This window comes from Gavia stellata, chromosome 10, assembly GCF_030936135.1.
Source record: "Gavia stellata isolate bGavSte3 chromosome 10, bGavSte3.hap2, whole genome shotgun sequence".
Taxonomy (NCBI): domain Eukaryota; kingdom Metazoa; phylum Chordata; class Aves; order Gaviiformes; family Gaviidae; genus Gavia; species Gavia stellata.
In genome coordinates, this window is record NC_082603.1 from 8,424,892 (window position 1) to 8,452,125 (window position 27,234).

General features: G+C 55.1%; 1 protein-coding gene across 1 annotated transcript; it reads right to left on the reverse strand.

The window, feature by feature from the left end:
• Window positions 1-139: 139 nt before the first annotated feature.
• LOC104256112 (myomegalin) lies at window positions 140-27,054 on the reverse strand. Its single transcript, XM_059822155.1, has 38 exons — window positions 25,850-27,054; window positions 24,689-24,727; window positions 22,132-22,251; window positions 20,264-20,383; window positions 19,941-20,033; window positions 19,612-19,827; window positions 18,906-19,064; window positions 18,541-18,654; window positions 18,168-18,305; window positions 17,673-17,852; window positions 17,203-17,397; window positions 16,138-16,281; window positions 14,999-15,077; window positions 14,358-14,446; window positions 14,065-14,181; window positions 13,370-13,507; window positions 12,919-13,031; window positions 12,021-12,148; window positions 7,750-7,890; window positions 7,518-7,665; window positions 7,097-7,412; window positions 6,848-7,016; window positions 6,599-6,715; window positions 6,040-6,514; window positions 5,568-5,803; window positions 5,309-5,360; window positions 4,801-5,018; window positions 4,253-4,447; window positions 3,472-3,693; window positions 3,163-3,303; window positions 2,893-3,012; window positions 2,623-2,851; window positions 2,414-2,538; window positions 2,089-2,166; window positions 1,390-1,964; window positions 1,173-1,311; window positions 1,000-1,046; window positions 140-704 (listed from the first exon to the last, which is right to left on the reverse strand). The coding sequence occupies exons 1-38, from the start codon at window positions 26,978-26,980 to the stop codon at window positions 672-674; spliced, it is 7,089 nt and encodes a 2,362-aa protein (XP_059678138.1). The 5' UTR covers window positions 26,981-27,054; the 3' UTR covers window positions 140-671.
• Window positions 27,055-27,234: the final 180 nt, after the last annotated feature.

Consider the following 27,234-nt stretch of genomic DNA (forward strand, 5'->3'; position numbering starts at 1 on the left):
CAGAGCTGCCCTTAGGGTGCTGGGGTGGGGCTCAGAGCCACCCCCCCACCTTGGGGCCAGCCAGTGCCTATGGCACTCTGTGCTGAGGGTAGCTTGGGGAGGGGGGAGCATGGCTGCAGAGACAGGCATTCCAGAAATATCACAACCCAAAGGAAACCTTTATTGGGGGCTCTCCAGCCACTGAACAGAATATGGCATTTCTTACATCTTCCTCCCGCACTGGGGCCCCAACATGCCTGGGGAGCCCCCAAAATGCAGCTCCGATACCTCTATCTATGTACATATACATACATCCACGAGCAGGGAGTGGTACACAGCAGGGTTACAAAGGGGACCAAGTCCCAGGGCAAGAGATGCTCAGTGTGGAGGGCTGTGACACCCCGCTCTAAGCACCATGGGTGGAAGGGGGCAAACGCTGAAGCATGGGGCAAGCAAAGCCCAAGGCAGCAGCTGCTGCTGTGATGCCCCAGCAAAGGCAGATGGAGGGCATGCAACCACCACGGAAACCCAAACCCACTAACTGTGCAGCACTGGGCACCCCAGACCCTGTCCACCCCAGCCCTCAGCAGTAGCAGGGGCAGGGTCCAACTCCAGCCCTACGGTGTGGCACGGCTTGGCAGCCAGCAGGCTGTTCTGCAGCTGGGGGCATTGCTCCTGGCCCTGCCTGGGACTCATGCAACAGGCAGGGTCTGCTGGGCCTTCACCTGGTAAGAGAGCACACGTGGCAATAAGGGGGAACACTGCCAGGGCAGGCCTGCGCCAGAGGGCTGCTGTGCCCTGGGAACATGGACATGGAGGCTGGGACAGCCAAAGAAAATGGGTCCCTGTATTGTCCCCCCCACACACACTGCACCCAGCTGGCCCCTCAGCACCCCCATCAGCCACCACTCTGCTAGCAGAGCACGGGGTGTCTGCCATCTGTGCCCATCCCCAAGGCATCAGGGCTCACCAGAGCAGGGGCCCACCCCTATCCCATACTGGCTGCCAGGACAAACTCACCTCTAGGTTCATCCTGGCCTTGCGCAGCACATTGTGGGTCCTGGTAACTGCGAGAGAGAGAGAGAGGCATGGGGTCAGAGAGGTGCCTGTGCTGTTGAGCCACCCCAGGCACATGGGGACCAGGCCAGCTTCGCTGTGCCACCCCGCAGCTGGACACCACCCAGGCCACGTACGCTGGCTCACAATGAACTGCTCCATGCTGTCCTTGAGCTGGGCAGTGCTGCGCAGCCTCTCAGCTGTGCTCCGCAGAGCATCCTCCCTCTCGGAGAGCTGGGCCCGCAGTGCTGCAATCTCACTCTGTAGTGCCTGCTCCTGGGATGAGATGAGTGCAATGAGCAGCAAGCAAGCATCCAGACCCAATGCCCTGCCAGCCCCCAGCCTGGTGCTTACCTTGCCCTGGTGCTGGACAGGGCTGATGGGCAGCACGGTGCTCCAGAAAGCAGCAAGGAGAGACGCACACTCTTCCAGGACGCGGTGCAGGGTGCTGGCGCTGCCCCAGAGGTGCCCCGCGCCTGCCCACCCCAGGGCCTGGGGGAGAAGGGTGCGGGAGCGGGTGCTGCTGGGGCACCTGCATCCCTCTGCACCTGGGGACTCGCCGTGCCCAGCGCAACACTGCAGGGCAGTACCGGCAACAGCCCCCAGGCTGGACGCTACCTGCTGCTTGCCAGCCCTGCAAGGCTCGGGGCTGATAGTGGGCTCAGGAGCCACTTTATGCATGGTGCACAGAGCAGGGTCCGTCCCCCTGCCACCACCAACCCCATCCTGCCCGCACTTTACCTCCTTTCCCGGGAGTGGGCAGTTGGGCAGCCCGAGCGCCGGGCGTGTGAGACACATCAGCTCACAGGCCAGCACCTTCCCCTCCAGGATGTGCTGCTCCAGGGCCCGGTAGGTGTCCAGGTGTCCAACAACGTGAGCCCCTGTCGGTCCCTCACTCTTCCTCACCAGTGGGTCTGCCCCACATGGCTCTGGGAAACAAGCAGGCCAGAGTGAGGACCCCTGCCTGCTCCCCCTGTGGCCCTCCCCATCCTATCCCAGGAGCTTGGCTCTGCCCTGGGCTCTCCATGCATGCGGAGAGGCTCTGGTACCCACCGTCACAAGGGAGTGAAGAGAAGTGGGGAGCTGCTGAGCTCGTGCCAACATCTCTTACTGGAGGAGATGGGAAGCAGCCTGGAACAAGAAGCATCTGAGCCCCTGTGGACAGCCATAGCTCCATGCCTGGGGCAGCTGAGGGGCCTTCCCTCCCTTGCTGCCTGCCTGCAGGGCCACCATGTCCCTCCTGCTGCCACGACAAGGAGAGGTGTTTGGGACAGCCCAAGGGTTGCAGAGGGGCCAGGCACCCCAAGACCAGGAGGAGCTGGGCAGAAGAGCTGGGGCTGGTGGTGGCGTCTGGGGGTGCTGGGTGCAGGTCCCATACCTGCACGGGTCTCAGCCGAGGGGCCAGGGAGGTTCTCGTAGATGTGCAGCTCTGCACGCAAGGTCTGCAGGAGCAGGCGTTGCTCCTCACACTGCTGCTGCAGGAGCGTCACCATGTGCTGCAGCCTGCAGAGGGATGACACATGGGTCCAGGGCCAGCCATACCACCCAGCCTTGCTGGCCCCAAGGCCACAATGCCCCAAGCCTTACCTGTTGCTGTCCTCCTGCAGAGAGCGCCGCTCGTCTCGGAGCTGCCGGATGCTTTCTTGCTGCTCGGCGAGCTCCTCCACCAGCCTCTGCTGCTTCCCACACCTCTGGCCCAGCTCTGCTTCAGCCTCCCGCGCCCGGGAGCAGGCAGCCAGGAGTGCCTCCTGCACCCGCGCCAGCTCTGGGGACAGAGAGCATGGAGGTGTCACTGCCACCCCACTCACCCAGTGCCCTCTGGGACTCAGACCCAGGATGCTGGTGGCCTGGCCCTACCTTGGGAGAGGTGGTCACACTGGAGCCGCAGGGTCCGGTTGTCCTCACGCAGAGCCTGGTTCTCCCCACTCAGCTGCAGCCCTGGCTTCAGCCCCCGGGGATAGACATCGCTGGGCAATCCTGCAAAGGGGGGACTGTGCCGATTCTCTCTCCTGACACCTCACCGTGCATGGGGTAAGTGCCCTCCCTGTGCAATGGGGTGTGCCAAAGCCTGGGCCCCCCCAGAGCGCAGGGTTCCCCAGTAGCCCCAGCCCCAGTGCAGCACTGTACCGCTGGCCTTGCCGATGGAGGCCAGACGACGTTCGAGCTGCTCCCGGAGCCGGTCGTTGGTGCAGATGGACTCCTCGAGGCGCTGGCGCAGGCTGCGGATCTCCACCAAGTGCTCCTCCAGCAGGTCTGCCCCTGCTGCAGCTGAGGAGATGGCTCAGGGCAGGGATGGCTGTGGTGCCTGCCCCATGCCATGCCCACTATCCTAACCCATACCACAGCCATGTCCCACAGCCATTCTGGTGCTGGATCTCCTCCCTGTTCCCCCACACCCAGTCGAGATGCCCCCATGCCCTCCAGCATGGACTTTACCTGTTAGCTTCTGGCTGGAGGGGTACCCCGATGGCCGGGCCCCGTAAAGCGGCTGCCCGGGAGGGGTTACATCCCAGAGGGTGTGGGTCTCACTGGCCCCGGGGATCTCAGCCAGGCTCTGCAGCGCACTGTGTCGGCAGAGCGACACTGGGGCTTTGCTGCCCTCTCCAATGGGGCCCAGTGGGGCTGTGGGCTTTGCTGGTGCCACAGGCAGCTTCACACCTGCATGTACAGGGCAAAGGAGTGAGGAGGAGGAAGGCAAGGAGCAAGGAGGAAGAATGGGGGTAACACACTCCTACCATGTGCTTTTTGCCCCCTTCTTGCTCTGCCCAACAGTGCAGCCACATGTCCCCCCATGGTGATCCCCCATTATTGACCTTCTGTCCCAGTCAAACCCATTCCCCCTGAAGAGCAGAGGCTCTCCCAGGGCTTGCTGATTACATGACATGACTTGGAGGGTCTCAGCCCCACTCCTACAAAACAACTAACCAAACCAGCCCTTTCCCAGGAGCCCTAGATGTGCAAGTGCCCACACCAAGGGCTAGTGCTGCCTCAGGCTATGTCCATCCCACCCACCAGGTCCTCTGTACATGAGACCCACACGTCCCCATCATCCCCCAGCCAGAGTGATGGAACCCAGCCTCAAAGCAGTGGCCCCAGGGAGCAGGAGAAGGGCCAGGGCAGGACAGGCAGGTCAGACAGGGCAGGGGGCCATGCAGCATAGCACAGCATGGCATGCAGGGCAGGCAGGACCAACCCCATGCCGGAGGCACACGCTCACTTTCTCCCAGCTGCCTCCGGAGCACCTGCAGCTCCTGCTGTGCCTCAGCCAGGGAGCAGATGGGGGTCCCACAGCAGCCCAGGAGCGGGGCAGTGGTGGGAGGGGGTGGCCTGGCAGGCAGGAAGGGGGACAGTCCAGGGGCCAGAGCAGGCAGGGGGGCACTAACGGGTTTGGACAAGAAATCAAATTGAAGGCCTAGAAACAGGAGAGAGACGGACAGAGATGTTAGCGCGGCTCTGCCTCAGGCTGGCAGGGAGCCCTCCTCCCCAACCAGAGTCTGGAGGCACCGCGGGCTGGGACGGCCCATGCAAGACCAGTCAGATTCCAGCCTTGCAGGGCTGTGGTACCATGGCAGGGCTTCCCAAGACGCTCCCCTGCAGCTGCAGGTGCTGTGTGCTCACCACCCCCAGGCTGGTGTCGGGGCATGGTGCCACACGGACAGCCCTGGCCCAGGCCTGACGGGCATCTACTGCTGCAGGCACCTGCAAGCTACAGAGGAACTGCGTGTCCCCAGCCCATGGTTGTGGCCCCCGGGCACCCCGTCGTACCTGCGAGTCGGGCGGGCTCCTCACGGCACTGGCTGCACTCGCTGGCCACGTCCCCATCGGAACAGGGCTCCAGCCCCTCCGACACAAAGGAGGCGCTGGTGGCAGAGCGGGACAACTCAGAGGGCGGGCGGCTGCTGCCTGGAGACTCACAGCGCTCCTGCAGCTTTGCCTCCAGGCTCTTGATCACCTTCTCCTTCTCCTGGAGCTCCCGGCTGAGCCTGCAGAGGTGGCCCATCACCAGGACTGGCAGGACAGGATGAACCCCATCCCACAGCCCTTCCCTGCTGTGCTGTGCATGCTCCAGCATGACACCCCACATGCCACATCCCACCCATGCTGCAAGGCTGCCTGGAGCTCCCCATCCCCAGAGGAGAGGCAGACACAGGATGGGATGCCCACCTGGAGCAGAGACCCCAAGGGGACCCCAGACCCTCACCCCAAGAGCAGCAATAGCCCCTGGGGTGCCCACACAGAGCAGGTCCCTCAAGCCCTCCCTGGGAATAGGTACCTCAGTGCTAGGAGTTCGTGGCTGGTTTTATCCTCCCCATCTTGTTGATCTCCTGAAAAAACAAACCAGACAGGAGCCAGTCAGTCCCCAGGCCCCAGGCTGCCCATTCCCAAACAGAGCCATAGCAGGACAGCCCAGCTTGAAGCGGGTAGCCCACACAGCACAAAGTGTCTGAATGGCCCCAGCCCTTCACAGCACCCATCAAAGCATCCCTTCCCGTCCTGCCATGCCCCACGACGCCCACCGCAAAGGTACTTACTGGTGCCCAGCTTGTCACTGAGCCTCTCGGCCAGCTGTCTGCCCTGGGCCAGCTGCTCCCGAAAGCCCTGGCCCAGGTAGTAGTCAATGTCAGTGCCACGGAGGAGTTCCTCAAAGGCCCGCAGGGCATCGTGAAGGTGCTGGGCAAGGCTGTGGCTCACCCCGCGGCCCTCCCGCAGTGTCTGCCGCAGGTGGGAGAGCTCCCGAGCCTGCGCTTGGATCAGCGAGTCGTACTTCCTAGGGGGGATCAGCAAGCAGGGGGTCCACAGGGCTGCCAGACCACCCAGAGAGCATGGCAGGGACAGGGTGCCATGGGGGAGTCTGTGCACCGTCCACCCCTACAGCCCTGCCCCACCGCACAAACGCCCTTGGAGCCCGGCTGTGGGAAAAGCATGCAACAAGAAGCCACCACCTTGGGCAACCCCTGGAGACCCCCATAGCCCCCTGTCTGGCCCCAGTCCCCATGGCCATACCCTGGCCAGGTGGCAGACTGCAGCTCCTTGGGCAGAATGCCTCCAGGCTTGGTTGCGGGCAGCTGTGCTTCGAGGAGGGCAACACGGTGCACCAGGTGCTGCAGGTCACGGTGTGCCCGCAGGGCAGGTGGGCAGAGGGTGCTGTGGCCATCTGACTGCCAGCCCTCGTCCTCGTCAGTGAGGCTGTGGGCTGGGGAGTCCAGGGATGTGGGACCTGGTGGGGGCCGCTCAGCGCCCGAGGCATAGCCACTGGTGACTGAGACAGAGCGGGCACGGCGCTGCAGGCTCTGGATCACCTTGTTGGCGTTGAGCAGCTGTGCCTTGAGGTCCTGTATGTGCTGGTGCAGGGCCCCCACATCCGCTGTGGCCATGGCTTTCTGGGCAGCCTTGCCCACCCTGGGGATCCCTGGCCGGCACGGGGACCCCAGCTCCTCACCCAGGCTGGGCTCGCTGAATACATCTGGCTCATCGCACTCTGCAGAGGAGACAGGGCATGGTGTCACTTCCCCATGCTGGGTGGGCAAGGCAGAGGGATCCACAGAGCCCTAGCTCTCCTTACCGGGGCTGGTAGTCTCATCCCGGTCAGCCTCGGTCTCACTTCGCCCGCATGTCTCGTAACCCAGGTCCTGAAAGTCCACCTGCACTTGCTTGCTGAGCTGCTGGGCGTGGGGTTCACCTGCTGGGCAGCACCATGAGCTCAGGGTCCCCCTCCAGGTAGGATTCACCATCCCTGCCCCACATACAGTGCCGTGCACAGGGGACGCCAGGCTCAGCACAGACCCCCATCCCGCCTGGGGTTTTAACTCACGGAGTAGGACGTGGTACTTCTCCAGCTGCTCAGCTTGTGCCCGCACCGTGGCCTCCGAGGCGGCAAGCTTGTCCTGCAGCTCCTGGCACTGCCTTTGGCCCTGCTCCACCTGGGAGCGCAGCTCCGCGCCCAGCCCTGGCCAGTCCCTGCCAGGGGCCATGCCCTCCGTCTGCCAGAGAGGAGACGGGTTGTGAGCTCCCCACCGCCATCAACATGCCCATCCCAGTCCTTTGTGCCCAGGGCACTTACGTGGCTCCCATCCCCTCCACCCGGGGTGCCAGGGCAGCGTCTCTTGGGCACATCATCCTGGGATTGTGCCTCCAGCGCTGGGCGTTTGGCAGGCACATCTCCCCTCTCTGCCGTGAGCCCCTGGTCATCCCTGCTGCCACGAGCCGGGCGGTCCCCAAGGGTACTGCGGCTCCTCCGCTGCAGCCTGCGGGGCTCAGGGACTGGGGGGGCGCCTGGTCCAGCCTCCTCCTGCTCCCCACTCTCCAGCAGCGATGTGGCTTCACCCATCCGCTCCTTCAGCTCCGCATTCTCCAGGCACAAGCTCAGCATCGCCTTCCTGGGGGCAGCACAAGGCACTATGAAAGGCAGGCAGCAGCCGGGATGCAGGATATCTCCCTCAAGCCACTGCTACCCGCTAGCTCTAGCATCCCAGGGCTCTTGCCTGATGTGTGAGACAGAGGAGAAGCCGGCTTCCTCCAGCTGCGCCTTCAGCTCCCGCAGCTCCTCTTCCGCCTGCAGCTCCCGCTCCGGCACAGCAGGTGCCGTGCTCCCCATCAGAGCCCTCTTGGTGCCCCCAATTTCCCTAGGGGCCCAGGGGCTGATCTAGAGGGACAAAGGCAGAGGTTGACAGGGACATTTCCAAAGATGCTAGGACACAGCTGGGCAGAGGCGCAGTGCCCAACTCTGCCACCCTGTTCCCAGTGTCGTGCTGCCCCGACTCACATGGTGGGTCACTGCGCTGTGGGCTGCCTCCTTCTCGATGCTGTTGGTGAAGTTGGTGCTAGCATCATCAGCATCTGTCCCCGTGGCCTGACCTAGGGGACAGCACAGCACAATTAAGAGTTCAGAGCTGTGGCAGTGGTGGCACTATCTCTGCTTCCTCCTCCCTGGTGATGCCTATGGCCACTGTGGGCAGCCCCAGGGCAGGTGCCTGCTCTTCCCTGTACCTGATGCCAGGGCACTCCCAGAAGGACTGAGGTCTCCCCACTGTCCCTGTGCCCTGCCACCCTCTCCGCATGCTGGAGCTCCAACCCAGCACCCTGTGCTGACCCTGCACCAAGGGAGAGGACAGCCCCAGCTGCCTGCAGCCCCAGGGACAGCACCCCAGCAATGCCACCTGCCCCATCCACATCTCTGCCTTCACACCACCTTGTACTTGCTGTCCCAACACACATGCCTTCATGCCACCCACCCTGTGGCCACTTCACAAGCCATGGCCAGCAGCAGCAGGACATGCTCAGGCAGGGAGCCTCACTGGTGCTGCCTGACCTGGCAGGCGTGCAGGGGTGCACCCCACATGATGGCCTGCCCAGGCAGGGGCAGCTCAGGGAGGGCACCAACAGCCGCCCTGCCCACACCACCCAAGCCCTGCTGCCATGCATGGTACTGAGCTCTTTGCAAGCCCTGCGCTGGCCTTGCAGAGCTGCAGCAGAGTTAAAGGGACACTTGCGTCCCATACCACAGTGTGCAGGGGGCTTGGGCCCACCCTGCCCCACAGAGCTGAGCTGGGAGCATGCTTTTCTGCTTGCATACAGCTCTGCTCCCGGCCACTTGGTGCACAGCCAGGGGTGAGGGCTTGCACCCCTTGCCTGGGCAGTCTTCCTCCCACCTACCTGCTCTGCTTAGGCTTAGACTGCCTGGGGTCATGCATGGGTGTACCCCCCAATCCCTCTCCTCCCCAAGGAGAGAAGAGCTGGGGCAGGGCCCAAGAGCAGCCCCTGGGGCTGGGCAGGGCCAGGTTTTGCAGCCACCTGTGCCCTGTTGGAGACGCAGCTGCTTTGCCCATAGCCAAATGCAGCACCATCAGCTCTGGAGCTCACAGGCAAGGCTGAACAAGGTGCAGGGGGAACACAGAGAAATCCTAGCAGAAGGAGAGAGGCCAAACATCGCTGGTGAAGGAGAAGCCAGCAGGGAAGCATACGGTGCCTGGGAGGGAGAGCTGAGGACCAGCTAGGGGCACACCTTGCAGCAGGGCAGGTGTTGCACAGCACGCTGTGCACATAGATGGTGGCACACTCAGGAGACCCACTCATGACAAGCAACTGTCAGGAGGTTGCAAACATCAGGCACCTCACTGCCGAGCCTGGGCAGACATGACCCTGCACAGTGGAGCCTGGTCACTGAAACAGACGTGCCCCAGGGAGCAAGGGCAGCCATCACGGAGAAGCACTGTTCCAGGAGCAAAATGCCTAGAAGCAGCTGGAAGTGGCAGCAGCACCCCTGTGAAGAAGCAGTTTCCATGGGTGGCATTCAGCATAGCCAAAGCACAGCCCTGTGAGCCCCCAGGGACACCACCTGCCAGGTGACAAACCACCTAGGGGTATAGCTCAATGCCTGCAGGGCCCCAAAGGGCGAAGGGATGCAGAACCTCGGTGCAGGCTTTACTAGAGGGGTGAGGGACACATGCACATGGCTCTCAAGCTGGGTCACCATGGCTGAGAGGCCAGGGCAGCGTGGCTCACAGCCAGCACAGGTGCTCTGGGGACATGGGAGAACCACCTCTCGTGCCAGGACACAGCACGCCACTTCTCACCATCGTTCACAGTGCTGCACGGCTCGCAATGCTCCAGGACTGGGGCAGAAAAAGGGAGCACAAACCTCAAGAGGAGAAAAAAAAAAAAAAAAAAACAAAACAGGGGAAGAAGAGGAAGCTGGTGCTGGGGGAACAGAGAAACATGTAGATAGAGCAGACTGTGCCCAGGCTGGTGTTCACCAAGTGCTTGAACCCTCCACTGTAGCAGGAGCACACCAGGGTGCAAATTCAAAGGGACGGGGGCTGCTCAGCTCTCTGCATACTACCAGCAAAAGAGACAAGAGATGCAACCGCAGCGTTGTTTATCAGAAACTCCTGTTGCTCTCACACCTAGCCTGAAGGCAGAGAGAAGTAGTTGCATGGCTTGAAAACTGCACATGGCCCACAGGCACAGGAGGACACTCAGGTGCACTGGCTGTGCTGGAATTCTCCAACACTGTTGGGAACAAGGGAAGGGAAGCAAGGTCGCTGGGGAAATTGAGAGACTTCCACAAAGAGCTATGAGACAGCACAAAGCACTGCACAGTTCAACAGAGGGTGCTCTCGGGCATGAGATGCTCAGGCTGGTCCTTCTGTGGGGCAGAGGAGCACACAACCAGGTGTATCAGGGATGAAAGGAGGCCCTAAAGGACAGAGCAGAAAAGTTGGGACACCTCAGCCTAGGGTAATGCTCCCCTCTGGGGCACTTTACATCAGTGATGCTAGCAGAGGCCAGGGATGGATATATAACAAAACACACACAAGAAGATATGGAAGCTGCCAGAGCACCAGCCAAGGCTTCCCTCATGCCATGCCAAGGAGTCTGTGCTGGTGCTGGGCTCCATGGTACCCAAGGGACCAGGGAGCCAGCTGGGCATCAGAGCCAGGATGGAGGAGGGAAGGAGGAAAGATAAGGACAGGGACACAAAGGCTCCTACAAAGTGAGAGGCAGAAGGAGAAAGAGAAGATGGTGCTACACAAGGAAGTGAGAGGAAGGGTATGAGATGAAACACAAGAAAGGAAAAGCTAACCAAGTACCAGAGCTGCCCAGCAGCCACCAGCTGCGTCACTTCAGGCCACGTGAGAACTGCTGAACTCACCCACAGCTAGGTGTGGACCCAGAGGAGTAGTGCTTGACCTGCTGCGTGTGAAGGGAGAGCTGTTCTGCCTCCTATCCCTGTCTGAGGCAGGGAAGAGAAGACCTCAGCACGGGTGCAAGGCATGGGATAGGTGCTGCCATGTGAAGCAGTCACAAGATGTGCAACAGGGCAGTCACAGGTCCAGGTGGTACAGCCCAGCAAGACAGAGCTCTTCTGCTCCACCTGCTCCTAGTTCAGCTTCCCCAGCAAGCAGAAACAGATGCTCAGAGGTACAAAATTTGCTCTTGCCACCTTGGGAAGTGATCAAGTACGAGACAGCTGATCCATAGCCCACTGCTCAGGGGAAGCGCTGGTTATCAGAAAGCTGTTGCTATTGTTTTTCATCTCTCATGCCAGACCAAACACTCAGAGGAGGTGAAAGATGCCCTAGAAAAGGTATGCAGTGGTGCAAAGTGGGACTGTCCCCAGCAAAGCAGGAATAGGGCCCTGCCCGTTGCCCAAGGGGTACATGGAGCCTTTAAGTGAGATGTGAGCATACAAGGGAGGGAGCAGACCCAGCCCAGACCCTGGGAGCAGGGACAGGTCTCAGTCACCCCAAACCATCTGTCAAAAAGAGGAGGAAGCTCTCCTTCGAAGGCCCTTGCAAGTCAGGCTGAGAAAACTTACAATTAGTGAAAAAAAAAAGTCAGTAAAATCATCAGTACTGGAGTAGGATTTGGTTTAAGCATAAAATGAATCATTGGCTCTACACTCAGACTCTTACTCAGTGTAAGAGCCCCAGGGCACCAGGTCTTGCAGCACTTCTCAAATTCTCTGGCTCTGGAACCCACTTTTCCATATACACCTTCTCCTTTTAGGCCAGCCACCATCAACCCAAGAGGGGGATGTCACTGGGTAAGAAAAACAGTGAGGGAATACAAAAACTCACACTCATGCACTTGGGAGATGACAGAGAACATTTGGCGTTTCCTTCAGAGAAAGGGAATCTTTATTTGGCCCATGGGGGTGGGAGGAGAAGGGACATGGAGGGAAATCAACTAAAATGGAATGATTTGAATGTGCAAATACATCAGTGGCCACCAGGGTGAGTCAGACAGGAACATACACGAGACACAGGTGGATTGCACTGATCACCGTTTCCGAAGCAGCTCAAAAATAAAACAAAAGAGCCCTGCACCAGTTCTATCGTACCATTACTAAGTACCAAAGCAACCCTCCCAGAGTCAGTGAGACAGGCTCGCTCAGTTAGTGAACCGTTTCCGTGGCAGGCGGGCGAGCGCCAGTGCTCAGAAGGCATGCTGGGGTAGGACTCTCACACGCTCCTGTTCCCCACCTCCTATAGTGCCCTGCGTCTCCAGCCTGCTCAAACGCTCCAAGCTTCTTCCAAGAGCTTCTTCCAGCTGTCCCCGGAGCTCCTGGACCCCCTCCAACTCCACCTGCAGAGTGTGGTCTCTTGCAGTGCTAAGTGGACATGCCGCACAAAAAGGAAGAGGGTTAGACAGGCTGTGGCAAGCGCACACCGAATTGGCCCCTCCACCCGGGACTGCCACTTACTCCAGGCACAGGCCCTGCATGCTCCCCAGGCAGCTCAGCCACCTCTTGCCTCACCTCTAAACCTCCCCAGAGCACAGCCATCCCCAAAAAAGGCTCCAGCCCATGGTAGGGGACTCCTAGCCACAGCTGTTCTTCAAGACTTACCCAAGCACTCCACTTATGTGCTCTCTTGCTATCAGGTAGCTCAAATATCCCAGAGGCTGCAGCCCCATGAAGGGCAGGGGATTAGTGCGGAGGACAGAGAATGCAGGCCGTACTGCGCTGCGGGACAACCGCCCAGATAAGCACCTAGATAGATCTTTATCAACCCAACAGTTGGTTGGGAATTTGACAGCAGCCTCTGAAAGGTGGCCAAGTGTGGGTGGGAAGCTGAGCCGGGAAGGCATAGGTCAGGGAACAGAGATGGAAACCCCAGGGCCTTAACAAGAAGTGGCAACACAGGGAGTTTACGTAGCATTTAAAGCTGGCCACTGCAGCCTCTTCAAGGGAAGAAGGCAGCCCAAAACTTGGACTCCCAGAGTCCAATTTGTCTGGTTCTTTGCCTGGATTCCCTCTTTCCCACTGAGGGCTCTCAGACTTGCAGAATGATCACTGCTTCAGGAACAGCCCCACTGGACCACCCACGCTTGCCCCAGCAGCGGAGCAGGGCAGCACGGCACCAAGGCAGCCTCACTTACCTGTCTGGGTGCGTGTGAAACTTTACCAGGCTGCCATACAGCTGCCTCTCTGCCTGGAGAGCCTCATTTAACCGATTCCTTTCAGCCACCAGCCCTTCCAGCATCAGTAACAACTGGTTGGAGAGAAGAGACAAGATGCAACACTTTAAAAGAGACAGAAATCTGAAGGAGGCATCTGGCTGCCCCAGAGAAACAGGAGCTTCCCCTTCCTCTCTTGCTTGTGTCCAAGTGATGAAGTTGATCAGTGTCACCCCTGGATTCCCAAAAGACTCTGCCCTTAAGACAAGTGCTAAAGGGAACCAATCCTCTCCTCTGTATTCCCCCTATCGTACACAGCCAGCTTCCAAGAACAAGCACATCTCGGCATATTCAAAGGCTGAAAACAAAGCCTCATAACTGAGCACCAGCAGAAATATAAACACATCCAAGCTTGCCCCACGTGGCACACTACCTGCTGCCTTCTGTTTCCAGTAGCCTCCTGTCCTCGTGACTCTGCTATGGCCACTTTCTCCCGAAGCACCAGCACTTCTTGTGTCAGCCTTTCCACGGCTGGAATTTCTTCGGGATCCACCAGCTGCATCTGCAGATCCTGAAAACCAACAGCAGGAGAGCTCAGTGAAGAAGGGATCAGTAACAAGGACAGCTGGACCTTCATAATCCTCCCTGGAACACAACTGCCAAAAGTTTCCAGTGTTTGGAAAGACCCAGGTCTCCTAAGAAAGAAATGCCAAAGCACCCAGAGTGTATTAAGCACAGACAACAGCCTGGAGCAAGAACTGAGAAGGGACACAGTGCACTCTGTTTCAAGGACTCTTGAAGAAGGGTGTTTGTACAAAAGGAGCAAAAAGCCAAATGACAACACTCTGGGGGTTTGGGGCCTTTGCCTTCTGGCCAAAGTAACACACAGGGCTGTAGGCAAACCAGCAGCAATACCATACATGGACAGCCAGCCACATTACTCTGAAGAGGCCCCTTGCTCCTTAGTGGGGGGTACCTACTCACGCTATCACAGAAAGCCTGCAGCTTGGTTTCTATGTCTTGCCATTCAGTGTGAGTGACTGAGCATGAGGGAGAGGATGTGGGGAAAGAAGAGACTCCACTGCAGCCTTCCCATGCAGTACTGACGAGCACAGCATGTTATCTCACCTTGATGAGGTCCTCTTTGATCTGGATGGTCCTGGTCAAGGACTCTATATCCGAGGCCTGCACCTGCAGCTCTTCCTCCTGCGTGGCCACGACAGACTGGAGAGCAGTGAGCTCCCGCTAGGGAAGGAAGAGAAGTCCATGAAAGACTCCAGAAAGCCAAAACCCCACTACAAGCTGCTGCCCCACTTCTCTCACTGGCAGTACCCTCAAAATAGGGGGGTCCAAAACCTCCAGTGAGCCCAATAGTCTCCTGTAAGCAAGGGAGATCAGCACAGGCTCCATCACAAGCTCACCCTGCTTTCCCTTTCCTTCTTTGCCATTAGCTCCAGCTCCTCTTTGGCATTAACAAGATCCTTCTCCAGTTCTGCTGCTGACGTCGTAACTGCAAAGACAGCTTGGTTACTGCAGGGTTACCATGTGCCAGCTGCTCCCTCTGACCCCGGGATTAGACAGAATCCTTCTTTGGCAAGAAAGGTCCACGATGCTTGCGCTCCCCCTCACACTGCCTCTTAGAAAAAACTCTTCTTCCCTGCTTGATCCTTAAACAGCAGCCCAAGGCAACAGCAACAGACCAGGCCTGCTGTCCCACCCCTGGCAAACTTCAGGTGTCCTGGCCCCAAGGCAAAACCCAAACCAGTTGCACTTGTCTCAGCCCAGCCTGAACCATAAAGTCAAAAACCCTTCACTGGACAGTGTCAGCTCTTCAGTGGAAGCACCTCATCTCAAACCCAACACCAGCCTTTCTCTTTCCATACTCCCATCCCCAGACATCCCTGAACCATCACTCGAAGAGGAGGCACAGCTTTATTTCCAAAATACTTACTCTTGCTCAAAGCTCTTTATTCTCTCACAGTTTCATGTAACCACATCTCACCCACAGCAAAAAGTCCTAGTCATGTTTGGGGACCTTGAAAGAAGCTGTCACCACACTCACCTCCCTCTGTCCTGCAGCTGCTGTCCCCCTGTGAGGGTCTGGCAATGGCTGTAGCTCCACAAGCTCTTTGCAGTATTTCCTGTAAACATAAAAGCCTCCAGGTTTGCACCTTTACGGGGAACCTAGCACTCGCAGCTTCCCCAGAGCTCCAGGACTGCAGCAAAGCTGCTGGCTGCTTTGTTGATGCTCTGAAGTGTGAGAAACCAATGAAGGGGGTCTAGCCAGGCAGCAGGGACAAGTGAATTGTGCCCAACCTAGAAGCTGTATGTGTGGGCACCAAGGGCTCTGGCCTTGTTTTATTTGGCACAAGGAGGTTGCTGGCAGTGAGCGTCTTCATAGTAAGGATTAAACAGGTTTCACTCAACTGCAGCAAACCCATCTTTCAACTGAGACTCTACAAAGACCTACATCTTCATCCAAGAATGTGGCCCAAGAGGGACCACACAGGAAGGAAAAAACAGAGCTCGGCCCATATACACATCCCTGGAATTCTCTAGAGCTCACTTTGATCCTGGGAATAGAAATGAGCAACCTGTTTACAGCTGCTTAAAAACATTCAACATGCCAGCTCACCGATAAACCATTAACAGCTGCTCAAGCAGGAGCATGGCATATGTAGCTTCGGAGTTGTGTTCAACCTCAAAGGGGTTTTTAGCAAAGCTGCTTTAAAAATACCAACTCCAATAGTGGAAGAGACAGCAAACAGCCAGCAGGCTCTGCCAAGAATTAGTGGGACCTAAAATTAGCTCTCTTGTCCCCTCCAGAATGTGACAATGTCAGGGAGGGGATTACAATACAGCGAGGCAGCCCAGCCCAAGGAAGGACTGGGTCAATGCTGGAAGGTCAGAGGGTGGATTTCTTTCATACTCTCACATGCTCTAAAGACTCAAATACTGCCTGATCAAAATGCAAGGAGACACTGAGTGACAAAGGCTGGTGGAATTAAGATCAGAACATCCAGACAGCATTTCTGCTCCTCAGTTTCTTCTCCTCCTCCTATAGGAAGTCTCTTCCCTAATCTCACTTTCATTTCTATCATTCTCTATGGTGCTCCCCTCTCTCGCATTTCCTCCTGTTGTAATCAGTTCTCTCTGGAGCCCCAAGGCCACAGGCAGAGAAACACAGTGCACGATTCTTACTTGCATAGGCTGTTTGTCCTGCTTCAATAGCCTGGTACCAGCTGACTGGGTCGCAACAGGCTCCTTCCCCAACACATGCTGGCGTAGGAGTTGTAACTCGCAGCTCCTTTCAGCCAAAGCGTGCGCCATCTTCTCAGCAGCCGTCTGATTGAGCGGGAAAAATAGGGAAAGGCAGGGCTGTGACCAGGGGTAGGACGCCTGTCCCTCACCTTCCCTACAGACTAAAGGGAAACCATCTCAATAGTTATCTGTCACTCGAGACTAGATCTGATCTGCAAACCAGCCTGGGAGCCACTGCTCCTGGCCACTCACAGCAACTCTACTGCAGCCCTCCCATCTCTGCTTGTCAGACAGCTGCAGCAAGGCTCAGCCTCTCTGCCTACAGAGGAACAAGCTCCTCAGTTTCTTACACCCCATGCAGGAGAGGAGAAAGACAGAGGACAGACAAAGAGGAGGAGACAGTGCTTGGCTTTTTAGCCCCCTTTTTATGAAAGGAAACTCAATGCAAAGTATCTTGGGTAACATCGAACTGCACCCAGTGTGCAAGACTAGGCAGAGTAGGAACTATGGCTCTTTAAATGGCATTTACATGCCCAGGACCATGCACTAGTTTGACTAACGTGTAAGTTAAGAGGCGATGAGCAGAGCTTCATCAGACTTCTGCGCTACACAAGAAACAGCTCAGAGTCTGTGCTTCTGGTCTGGTAAAACCCACATAAAGCAGCATCCCTCCCACAGCCCCTCTGCTGCCCCAAGCTCAGGAGCACAGATATCTAGGAGGATTTGCACCTCCTTCCCCACCACTCACACAAACCCTGCCCAGTCCACTTAATGACAGGGACCTGACACCTGAACACTGCTACAAGAGCTGCTGCTTCATAACTGCTCCCATGTGATGGGTTAAGACCAACCTAGAAATGGCTCATGGGATCTCCTGTGGTTCTTCAACACTCAACAGCTTCACCAGGCTACATCAACAGCAGCCAGACAGCAGCTTCCATTTGGTTAATGCAAGACAGTGCCATCCATCCCAGCCTCCCCACGGTGGCATTGCACACAACTCACTCTACTCTGCTGTTCCTTGGTGCTCAACGCCTGCAGCAGCTCCTGGATTTCAGCATCATGCTCCATGGTCTGATGGCTCCTGTCACTGAGGAGATCCTGCAGCATTTTCTCCTTGTGCTGGAGACGCAGGCACAGCTCCTCTACTACTTCACTCTGTCCTGGGCCCAGCTTGCACAGCAGAGTTGCTGTAAGCTCCTGAACAACGGGGAGGAACAGAGAGATGGAGAGACATCAAACTGCAAGCTGTTCAGGGAGGAACAGCTCTTCAGCCTTGGTGTAGCTGAGAGAGCAGCATCTCAGCAAGCACAGGTATTTACAGGTGCCAAAAGCAGCCAGCTTCCAAAGCACTGGGTACAGGTTCAAGTTCAACTGCCCTCATCAGAGGCAGGCAGCCAAAAGGCTCTGGTTTGGGACCACTCTCTCTGCAGACAAACTGGCCAAAGGGTCATGAAGCCAAGCTAAGGCCTTACCTCCACTTCCTTGTTCCTGTCATGCAGGCAGGTCTGCAGCTGCTGGATGATCCCCTCCTGCTCCTTCTGCCTGTTGCAGGATTTGGCCTCAATCTCCTCCTTGAGCCAGCGGAGGTTTTGGCAGGTCGCTGACATCTGCTCTAGTTCCAGGGTTTTGGCTTTCAGGAGGCTCTCCAGGCTCTGGGGACCACAACAGAAGCAGCTCAACCAGGGACAAAGACTTTATCCTGAATTAAGCAGAACTGGAAATACCAGTCTCTCCTGCTAGTGGAGTCACATAGATTCACCCCTGTCCTCTCCAGACACCACACTCACCTCTACACCCAGCCCAGAAACATAAGTGACCCAGGAACTTGCCCCACACACAGGGCCAGAGGAAGGCCAACACCCTGCAGCTGCTCTCCCCAGCAACAACCAGAGCATTCACGGGAAGGTTTGTCCAGCACCACAGCACAGCCAAGCTGGACTCCACATGCCCAGGTAACAAGCACTCACATGAATGGTGGCCTCGTTGCTGGATAGCACATTGCGCAGCCTCTCCAGGTCACTTCCATGCTCCCTTATTGAGAGATGGAGCTGTTGCAGCTCTTGCTCCTTCTTCTCCAGCGCACAGAACTTCTCATCTACTGCTCGCTAGGGTGAGAGGGGATGATCGCTCAGAATGGGGTAGTAGGGCTCTGCAGGCCACCGCTCATTTGTGGGGCACCACAGCTCTCCCTTTCAGAGGGCTCCTCTGGAAGGCTGAGCCATCAGGAGCATGTAGAAGACATGGTCACCCCTGGGGTCAGCCTGGGACTGCACCACTGATGGTAGCCCAAAGGCTGAGCCTCAGGGAAAACTGAGACATCAACCAACAGACTGTGCTCACCTCCAGAGCAGCATCCCTATCACTGACTCGCTGCTGCAGTTTCTCCAACATGGCATTCATGGCTGCAGGGCTCTTGTCCAAGCTTTGATGGCATTTCAGAAGCTCTCTTGATTCCTAGGAGGTCACACACACACACACCTCTAGTACAACTATCAGTCCAGAACCCCTCCAGAGAGCAGCACAGGAGAATCAGGGCTAACTACCAGTGCCTTCTTCCTCATCTTGGGAGCCCAGAAGCACCTCTTTCCTACCCTTCTTTGAAGGGCATGCGTGAAAGCTACAGACTGACTTTGCATCACCAAATACCAAAGGAGGAGCAGGGGCCCTGGCTAGTTATGCTCAACTTGAATCTTTCTGCATCTCACCTGCAGAAGCTGTTCCTTGCGAGCCAAATCCTGACTCAAACGCTGAACTCTCTGCTCCTGGGCGTGCAGCTCACGGCATTTCTCCCACTCCACAGTCTGGAGCTGCTGAGCCTTGTCCTGCAGCTCTGCCTGCAGCTGCTGTACCACAGCACGCAGCTCCTGCGAGGGAAAAGCACATACCTTGGCAGTCAGTCCTCAACAGACCTGTAAACAGCAGGCCAATCTGAAGAAGCAAAGAGCAACAAAAGCTGTGGGAACAGCCAAAAATGTTCTGCAATACTACAGGTTCCACATCTCAAAACACACTTCCATGGTGATGAAGTTTCAAGTTCTTTCATTTCCCAGGGTATCCATCCACCTAAACCCCTTGCTGTGGCCACAGGAGAGCTTTGCAGTCAATCACAGCTAACTGGTGCAGCAGTGGACATTAACTTTACAACATCACAAAAAGAGGCGGGACATTTGCACCAGTGAAAGACATACAAGTGACAACATACCCACTATCACGTGTCTTTGACGATTCTAAATCCTCAGATATGAAGCTAAAGAGGCGGGAGAATTCTCCCTGCCACACGTGACAAGGGGTTAGCCAAGTGTGCCCAGACTGGTGTAGGCAGAAATGATGAATGAGAGCGGAGTACTGATTATAGCAGTGCTTCTTAAGTCATGTAAACCCAGAGACTTCCAGGCTAAGTGCTTGTCATACCTGGTTGTGTTTCCAGGTTGCCTCTTTCTGCTGCTCTTCCTCATGCACCATGGTCTCTAGGAGCTGGGTTGCTCTTCTGGCTTCAACCAGTTGATGCTCTTTCTGGCGCTGAGCTCTTTTCAGTTTCTGCACCTCCAGCTTGGTGCAGAAAAGCGTGTTTTGAAGATCTAGCAGCGACATTTGCTGCTCCTGGGATGAGAGTGGGCTCTCTGTCATCTAACAAGAGTGGGATGCAGAGAAACTCAAAGATTCACTTCATGACAAGGATTCAAAAATCAAGATCCCTGCAGAAAGAAAACTGATGTATTTGAGGCTTTCCAGGGACATACCTGCAACTGTCCCAGATGGCTTTTGTGCAACATGTCCCGCAGCTTGGCCATTGTCTCATTCTGCCCTTTGATGATATGGTACAGCTCTTCTGCCTACGAGTCAAAGGATAGGAAGCCCAGCCATTGGCAAACCAAGCAGAAACCCTCCTGTTCCAAGCCTCCCGTGTGGATTATGACACGTCAGCATCACACAAAATTAAGAGCTTCGCAAGAAATAATTTAATGAGATCCAGGATGCCTAGCAACGGCTTAAGCATTCCTTTTCAGGGCTAGCACACTTTCCCCTTTCGGTGAGCACCACCCTGTCCACCCAAAACTATTACCTTACTTTCTTTGCTCTTCAGGGCCTCATTCAGACTCTGGATTGTACGATCTTGCCTCTGCGATGTTTCTTGGACAGATTTTAATTCAAAATTCAATTCATTCAGCTTTTCCTGTAACAACTGAAGACAGAAATACGCTGTTTTTTTAATCCTGCCTAATGCTCTACATAAACACTCTTAGGACTCCCTGCACTCCCTACTCAAGTCCATACAGCCCAGGTGTTCACTAGATCAAGATCAACGTGGCTCCCTCTAGAGTCTGTAAATACTGAACTGGGTGGAGACCATCGACTAAACACAAAGCCTTCAGTCCCTCCACAGGACCATTCCAGTGCTTCTGGTCCCTCCGATGCACCCCCCACATGCAGAGCGGAGGTTCCAGGCTTGGGTTCACATATCATACTGCCTCCCACACACTCCAAGGAGAGTCTTGCTCAGGCTGCCCAGCAGCTTTCCCTGCTTCTATCATTTGTTTCTATTCCCTTAAGAGGAAAGGGGCTGCTTCAGCCCAAAAACCTCCCAAGAGATCTGGGGGAAAAAAAAAAAAAATGGAGAACCTACACATTCCAAAAACTGTCCCCTTTGCTTCTGAGGTCCTCCAGAGCACTGCAGCTGCCTCTTTACAATCTTCCAGCCCCTTCTCTTATTGTCTCCTTCGACCACCCAGGCACTCTTGCAGCAACTGCTGGTCTAGGTAATTCTACATTTGATCAGATCAGCGGCTTGTTTAGCCTCAAGTTCTGGCTTCAGCACAACAGAGTCTAGCCAGGGCCAGCATGCCAACAGCACGGCTGCAAAGCAAAGGAGAATGTCTCACTAGTCTCTGTGGCTGGTTTACAACCTGAGCAACTTTTGCCTTAGACTTTTTCACCCTAAAGAGACTACCATCTCAAACAGTTTTAGGACAGTTCTCTGCTTTCACCATAATGTTCATGACGCAGCGCACGTTGTGCATTTAAGCAACTGCTTGTTAGCCTTTCTAAACATGCCGCCTGTTGGCATTCTTAGTCTTGGATGATATGCATCTTCCTTGGAACTTACTCAAGCCTCAATTTCTTAAGGAGTTGGTACTACCACATGATTTCCTCTTGTTGTTCATTAGTTTACACACCTGTCCTGTTATATCTTCTCTGAGAGACACTCCCCCTAAACTGTTTAAACACTTCCAACTGCATTTACTGGGCCTTGGGCCTCTCTATTTCTTGTTAACCTCTGTGGTCCAGGCAGCTCCAACAGCTTACAGCTGTCCCCAGATTTAAATAAAGATCCCATCCCAATGTTTTTTCCCATTTAATCCCTCTGTTTTCCCAGTGGGTATAATTTACCTTAGAGTTCAAGAGCATAACTAAGAACACCAACCCCTCACAACATGTGTTAAATTTGATCTGCCTCAAGACAACTCAGCTGTATGTTTCTTTCCTAAGAAAGCCTTTAAACTGAAATGAAAACAGGACCCCCTCTGTGCTGATTTCCCTTACTGCTTGCAAAAAAGAAGGCAGCTGTCTCAAAAGGCAGATGCCTCCCTCTCCTGCACCAGGCTCAGTCCATGCAAATCCAAGAGGCAGGGAAATAGCCCTGTGCATCTCTCCCTCATCAGCTCCCAGAAGGCTCACCAGGCAAGTGGGAAGTTCTTCCAAAATAATGGTTTGCAAAAATAAATACGGAAAATTTATACAGCACAGCTGCAGAAAAACTTAAATGCTTTTAACTCAAGCTGGCAGACAACAGCCCTGAGAATCATGTGTCAGTGCATACCCTTGCTGGAACAGAGGTGCAGATGCCTGCCTCTGGCCAGCCTAGGAGGCATCCTCCAATACTAACTACATCAGACTCACTAGGCACCCAATTTGTTGTTCATGAAGAAATACCTTGTTGGCAGCTTCAAATTGCTGGATTTTGCCCTGCAGCTCTGCAGCACACAGATCAGACACATGCTCCCCCACTGCAGGGTCACCTGGAGTTGGCTGCTGACGTTCATCCTGCAGATTCTGAAAAAAGGGAGAGAAATGGCTCAAGTTTTGCACTGGCTTCTGTTCAGCTGTCAGCCCTCAGAGACCTTGCACCGTGGGCTTAAATATACCCCACTGGGCTTTTCTAACTGCCACTGAAACACCATGCTGCCCATGTCTCCCTTCACCTGGGTAGCACTGCCTGACCTGCCAGAAGTGCCCTGCTGCCCCGAGGCTCCGGTTGGGCTCCCTGTCTCTCCTCACTCCTATATCATGAACCCAGCAGCTTGTCTGGCTCTAACCACTGTCTGCAGGCTGATGACAGATCTGCTCCACACACCCAAGCCACATATCTGACACCTCCCCTCCTTCCCATGTGCCCCTGCTGGCAGCTTCAGAAAGCTTCAAAACAAAGCCAGCACCGAACTGAACTCCTTCTTCCCCTGTTCTGCCAAGCTTCTCCATCTTAATCAAGCCCACAACCTTCAATCCTTCCCACCAGCTACACTCCTGCCATGACCTGGCAGCCACCCCCCACTCTGAACCTCTCCACTTGTGACTCTCTGGGCTTTCCTTCACAGCTCCCCATGCTCCAGCACCCACGCCATGTGCGATTCCCTGCAGGTCCACAAGCCATAGCAAATTCAGTGCCACAGCTGAGATTTTTTTCATGACACATACCCATTTACTGAGAATGGAAACAGCCTACTTTCTGACACGTGGCCTGCCAGACCCTGGTTGCTGAGCACACACTAATCCTTTTTCATCCCTTCTTACTATTTTGCTACCTCCCACCCAGCTTGTTGTTAACTCCTGAGTGCAGCATTCAAACCCAGCCACCCGCCCCAGCCCTCACAGGACTCGTTAAGTAATCCTGAATACCATCAGCGATACAAGATCGATTGTATTGGTGCCTGTTTCAAGCGGGAGCCCTGGCAAGTGCAGGGTTGCAATGCAGAGGCTATGAGAATGTGGCAGAGCTTGTCAGAGCACACGCAGGAGCACCAGCTCCAGGCAGCACAGAGCGGGAAGAACAACAGCCGACTCCAATTAGCCCTGTCAGACTGAATCCTCATCTTCAGCAGCCACAGAAATGCTGTCTCTGGGAAAGGCAGGCAGTGCAGAAGAGCTCCCTGAGGCCTGTGCCTTGCCTCTCACATACAGAAGCTTCCATACAGAAGAAATGCTTCCCTTTAACCTGATGTTTTGTTAGGATTTTAGTGAAAACTTAAACAGTCACAGGAAGTAATTTCAAATTTGCCCAGCCCAAAGGCTTTGGATCAGACAGGGAAAGCTGCTGGAATCTGTCACAGAGCAGCTATTTTGAAATAAGGTTGATGAAAAGAAAACAGAGGAAAAAAAAAAAAAAGGAAAACACACCTTTCCTCAAAATTTGCACATTCCAAAGAAAAATAAGGAGAAAGCCTGCAAAGAGCTAAGAGCAGGGAGGGGAAAGGCAGAGCCAGCTACGAAGTCCAAAGTCCCAAAGCCCAAGCTGCCTCCCTCGTGCTTCACCGCAGCCATGTCAGGAGCACGGCTCCCCAGCGGTTTCTCCTACATCAGCATTTTACTGACAATCTCTCCTCAGTACAGCTCCAGCAATGTCAGCACACACTACCCTAGGCAGAACACTGCTTCAAAAAATAAGAATAATAATCAGGGCATTGTCTAAGCATGCCAAACTCACATCTGCAGAGAACAGTGGGTAAAAGACTGGCTGTCAGTAGGGCAATGCTTCCCTTGCTGCCAGCACGGCACTGCAGGCAGCTGCAAGAGTGTATCTGATGAAGGCTGGGTTTGGTGGCATTTTCCTGGGGCTGTGGTGATGAAGAGGAAGAATTGCTGGTTCAAGAAAATGCCCAAGGAGACAGTACCTACGAGATCACGTGCCCTGACACCAGATCTCTGGGTCATTGTAGCTCACAGCAGTAAATTTAAAGGAGAACGGCAGTTTCCCAAAAGCAATAAAGGTACCGTGGTCCTATATATCCTACATGTTCATTTCACGTTACCAGAAAGGCATTTACACACATGAATTGCTGGACAGCAGTACCTGACTTTTAGAAAGAGTGTTGCTTGTACAAAAGGAAAGAAAAATCATTTATACAAGAACCATTTAGTTTCCTAGCTGTATCCAACTTCTCATTTTTGCTGTTAAAGCCATCCAAAGGATTCAGTGCTTTCCCCCTTCTGCCAGACCCTGCACCAAAGACCACAACTGCTGCTGCCACGGCAAGAAACAGGCAGTAAAAAATCCTGCAGGATGAATTGCTGGCAGGGACAGTCAAATGGCAGAGGCTGAAGGCTGGAGAAACTCCTCTAAAGCAGTTCCAAGAGGAGGATGGTGACGCATGACACAAAGCCAAGCTGTAAACATGCCACATTGATTGCACCACATTCTGTTAAGAGAAAGCCTATTTTTACGCTGTAAATATACCCCTAGCAGTAAAAATTAGTAGCAAGCAACACAGACTACAGGAGCAGCAATGCCCTGCTTCACGTCTTCAGTCAGTGGCTGCCCTCTGTGCACCAGATGAAAATTAGTTTTTTCTACATTCCTCCCTAGCATCATCTCTTGAGCAGGCTTTCAAGGGAAAAGCACACAGCTCTGGGCAACGCCCAAGCAGATAGAACAGCAAGCAGTGCTGGGCGAATAGGAAGCGTAATTCAGCACAGCCACAGTTGCCATAGTAATAAACAAGCATTTTTCTAATCCCCCAGGCTACCTAGAGCATTAGACAGCACTAAGGCTCCTAATGGGAATGCAATTAGGCTGACATGGATATTCCTGAATTGAAGCTGACTGAGGCCTTCTATTCATTAAGGAAAGTGGTAAAGGAGTTACAAGTTCAGCTTTTTGACTGCATACTAATGAAGATTTCATTAAAGCCAGCAAAACAGAGGCAATCCGGAGCTACACGAGGACTACCATCGAGGCAGAGAACAGCACCAGGAAGTCCCGTGAAAGCAGGAGCTTTCATCGCCTCTCAGCAACACCTGCCTTTAACTGATGAATCTTTTTCAAAGGATCAGAAAATAAACCAATTATCTAGAATACCAACCCTAAAGTCATCCTCTGGCACAAATCCACCTGCAAGGAAAACACCTTTTCCTCAGGGCACGCGCCACAGATCCCTGAACAGATCTGCTCGTCAGGCAGGTTGGACACCTGATCTGCAGAGGCAGGCGTTCCTGATACTGAACCATTACCCAGGCACAAAGAACACACATTTGCTCAAAAACACATGCCCAGAAGCTTAAAACACTCCCTTTCGTTGTGGGTAAAAGTCACACTGACTTCTTAAAGAGAAAGCTGAAGTGAAACTGGTGTCTTCTCAGCAGAAAAATGACAAAGCATGTGAAGAGCTTAGACTCATCCAGCAGGCCGCATTCACAGGGAGAGCCGATGGAGGGGGGGGACAGGTTCATTTCCCAGAACACAAGGAGGAAACAGACGACAGGAGAATGACAGAGGAGAGAGGCAGCACACCTAAAAAGGACTGAGCTGCCTATTCTTAGCCCTGGGTTCAGCAACACATGGCTATCTGTATTATCTCAGCACAGAAGAATCCCTAGTGGGCACAGCATTGGGCTGCAGGGATGCTGCTCAATTGAAAAGCGGCACAATGACCTCTACCTGTACCCGCAGTGGCATATAATCCTCACAGAGGTCGTCCCACAGCTCCTGCAGTTCAGAAATCTCCAGGGGAACACCCAAAGGAGCTCTGGAAAAGGATTTTCTGTCTGCATTCAGGAAGGCAGAACCAGCACACACTAAGCCAGCAGAAGTGCTGCCATCTGCCAAGTCACGGCTGAGCTTGGGAGGGCGCAAGCTGGACTTCACAGGAATAGGTAGCCTGCTGCCTTGGGGGCTCTGCAGGGGTTTGTAGTCCAAAGCCTTGATCAAGCTGAGGGCCAGCTCCAGCCTGTTCCCGCTCAGTGAAGAGTTTGGGGTCACGCGGTCATCTGAGAAATCGTCACATTTCCCATTTCCTTTCACCCCCTTATCCGCGTCTTCGTCCTTCTGCAGAGGGCTCGTCTCCACAGTAGTGTCCAGGGACTCAACAGAGGACACAGGCGTGCCTTCCTCCATGCTTTCCCCATCCACAGGCCCTCTGGCACTGGCAGACTCTGCTGCGTCGCACACAGATGACTCCTCATTGCCCATGCTGGCCGACCACCGGCTGGACAGCCCACAGGAGATGCTTCTGGCCACCTTTCGTGGCACTTTGCAAATCGCTTCATAGTCAGCATCGGCCACCCGCAGCGCGGCACAGCCACGGCACCGCCGTGAGCGGTTACTCGCTCCCTCTGAAGCATGGCAGCTGTGCTCTTCTTGATCTGTCCAATATTCATACCCAGAATAAGCAAAGTCCTCCTGAAGGAGGGCAGCGTACCGTATATCAGGCAGATTAGAAAGGTCCACAGTCCCATCCCCAGCTCTGTCGTCTGTGCTAGAGTCTTCGTTGTTCCTGCGGTACATGCTTGCAATGCAGAACTTGAGGCGGTCTTTCTCCAGTAGTAGTTTCTGCAGGCGCTCGATGGAGAGAGCTTCGATGCGTGCAATGACAGTATCAAACCTGTAGATGCGGTCCAGCATGAAGGCACACTTGCTGCAAGCGAACTCGGATTTGCCATCCCGGCACAGCTCCCTGCCCAGGACGTGGGAGAGCAGCACCTGGAGGTTCAGCTTGGCTGCCGTGTGGAAGATCCATCGCCGCTGGTTGCCACACAGCTCCCGGGCGCAGATCCGGCAGGTTTCCTTCATCCTCCTTCCTGACCAGCACCCAAACCTACTTCTGGGTTTTCTCAAGAGACCTTCCTGAGGCCTCTACCACTCACTCAGCGCATCTGCTGCAGCACAGCTCCCTCAAGCCCTGAGACCACCAGCACTTCTCACCCCACCAATTTTAGGAGGGTGACAGGCTGGGACCCCTGGTGCTACAGAAACATCCCACCCTACAATACCTCCTTCACATCTCAGCCCAACCTCACCAGGGCTGACCCCCTCTCCTGGTGGCC

What these genes read in the sequence shown, in the direction of transcription:
- LOC104256112 (XM_059822155.1), bottom strand. Translation starts at nt 26,980, where the DNA reads ATGAAGGAAACCTGCCGGATCTGCGCCCGGGAGCTGTGTGGCAACCAG. An exon ending in ATAGGGATGCTGCTCTGGAG is followed by an intron (nt 18,306 to 18,540) that starts GTGAGCACAGTC and finishes CTCTCACCCTAG; the next exon opens with CGAGCAGTAGATGAGAAGTT. An exon ending in CAGTGACAAGCTGGGCACCA is followed by an intron (nt 5,361 to 5,567) that starts GTAAGTACCTTT and finishes TTGTTTTTTCAG; the next exon opens with GAGATCAACAAGATGGGGAG.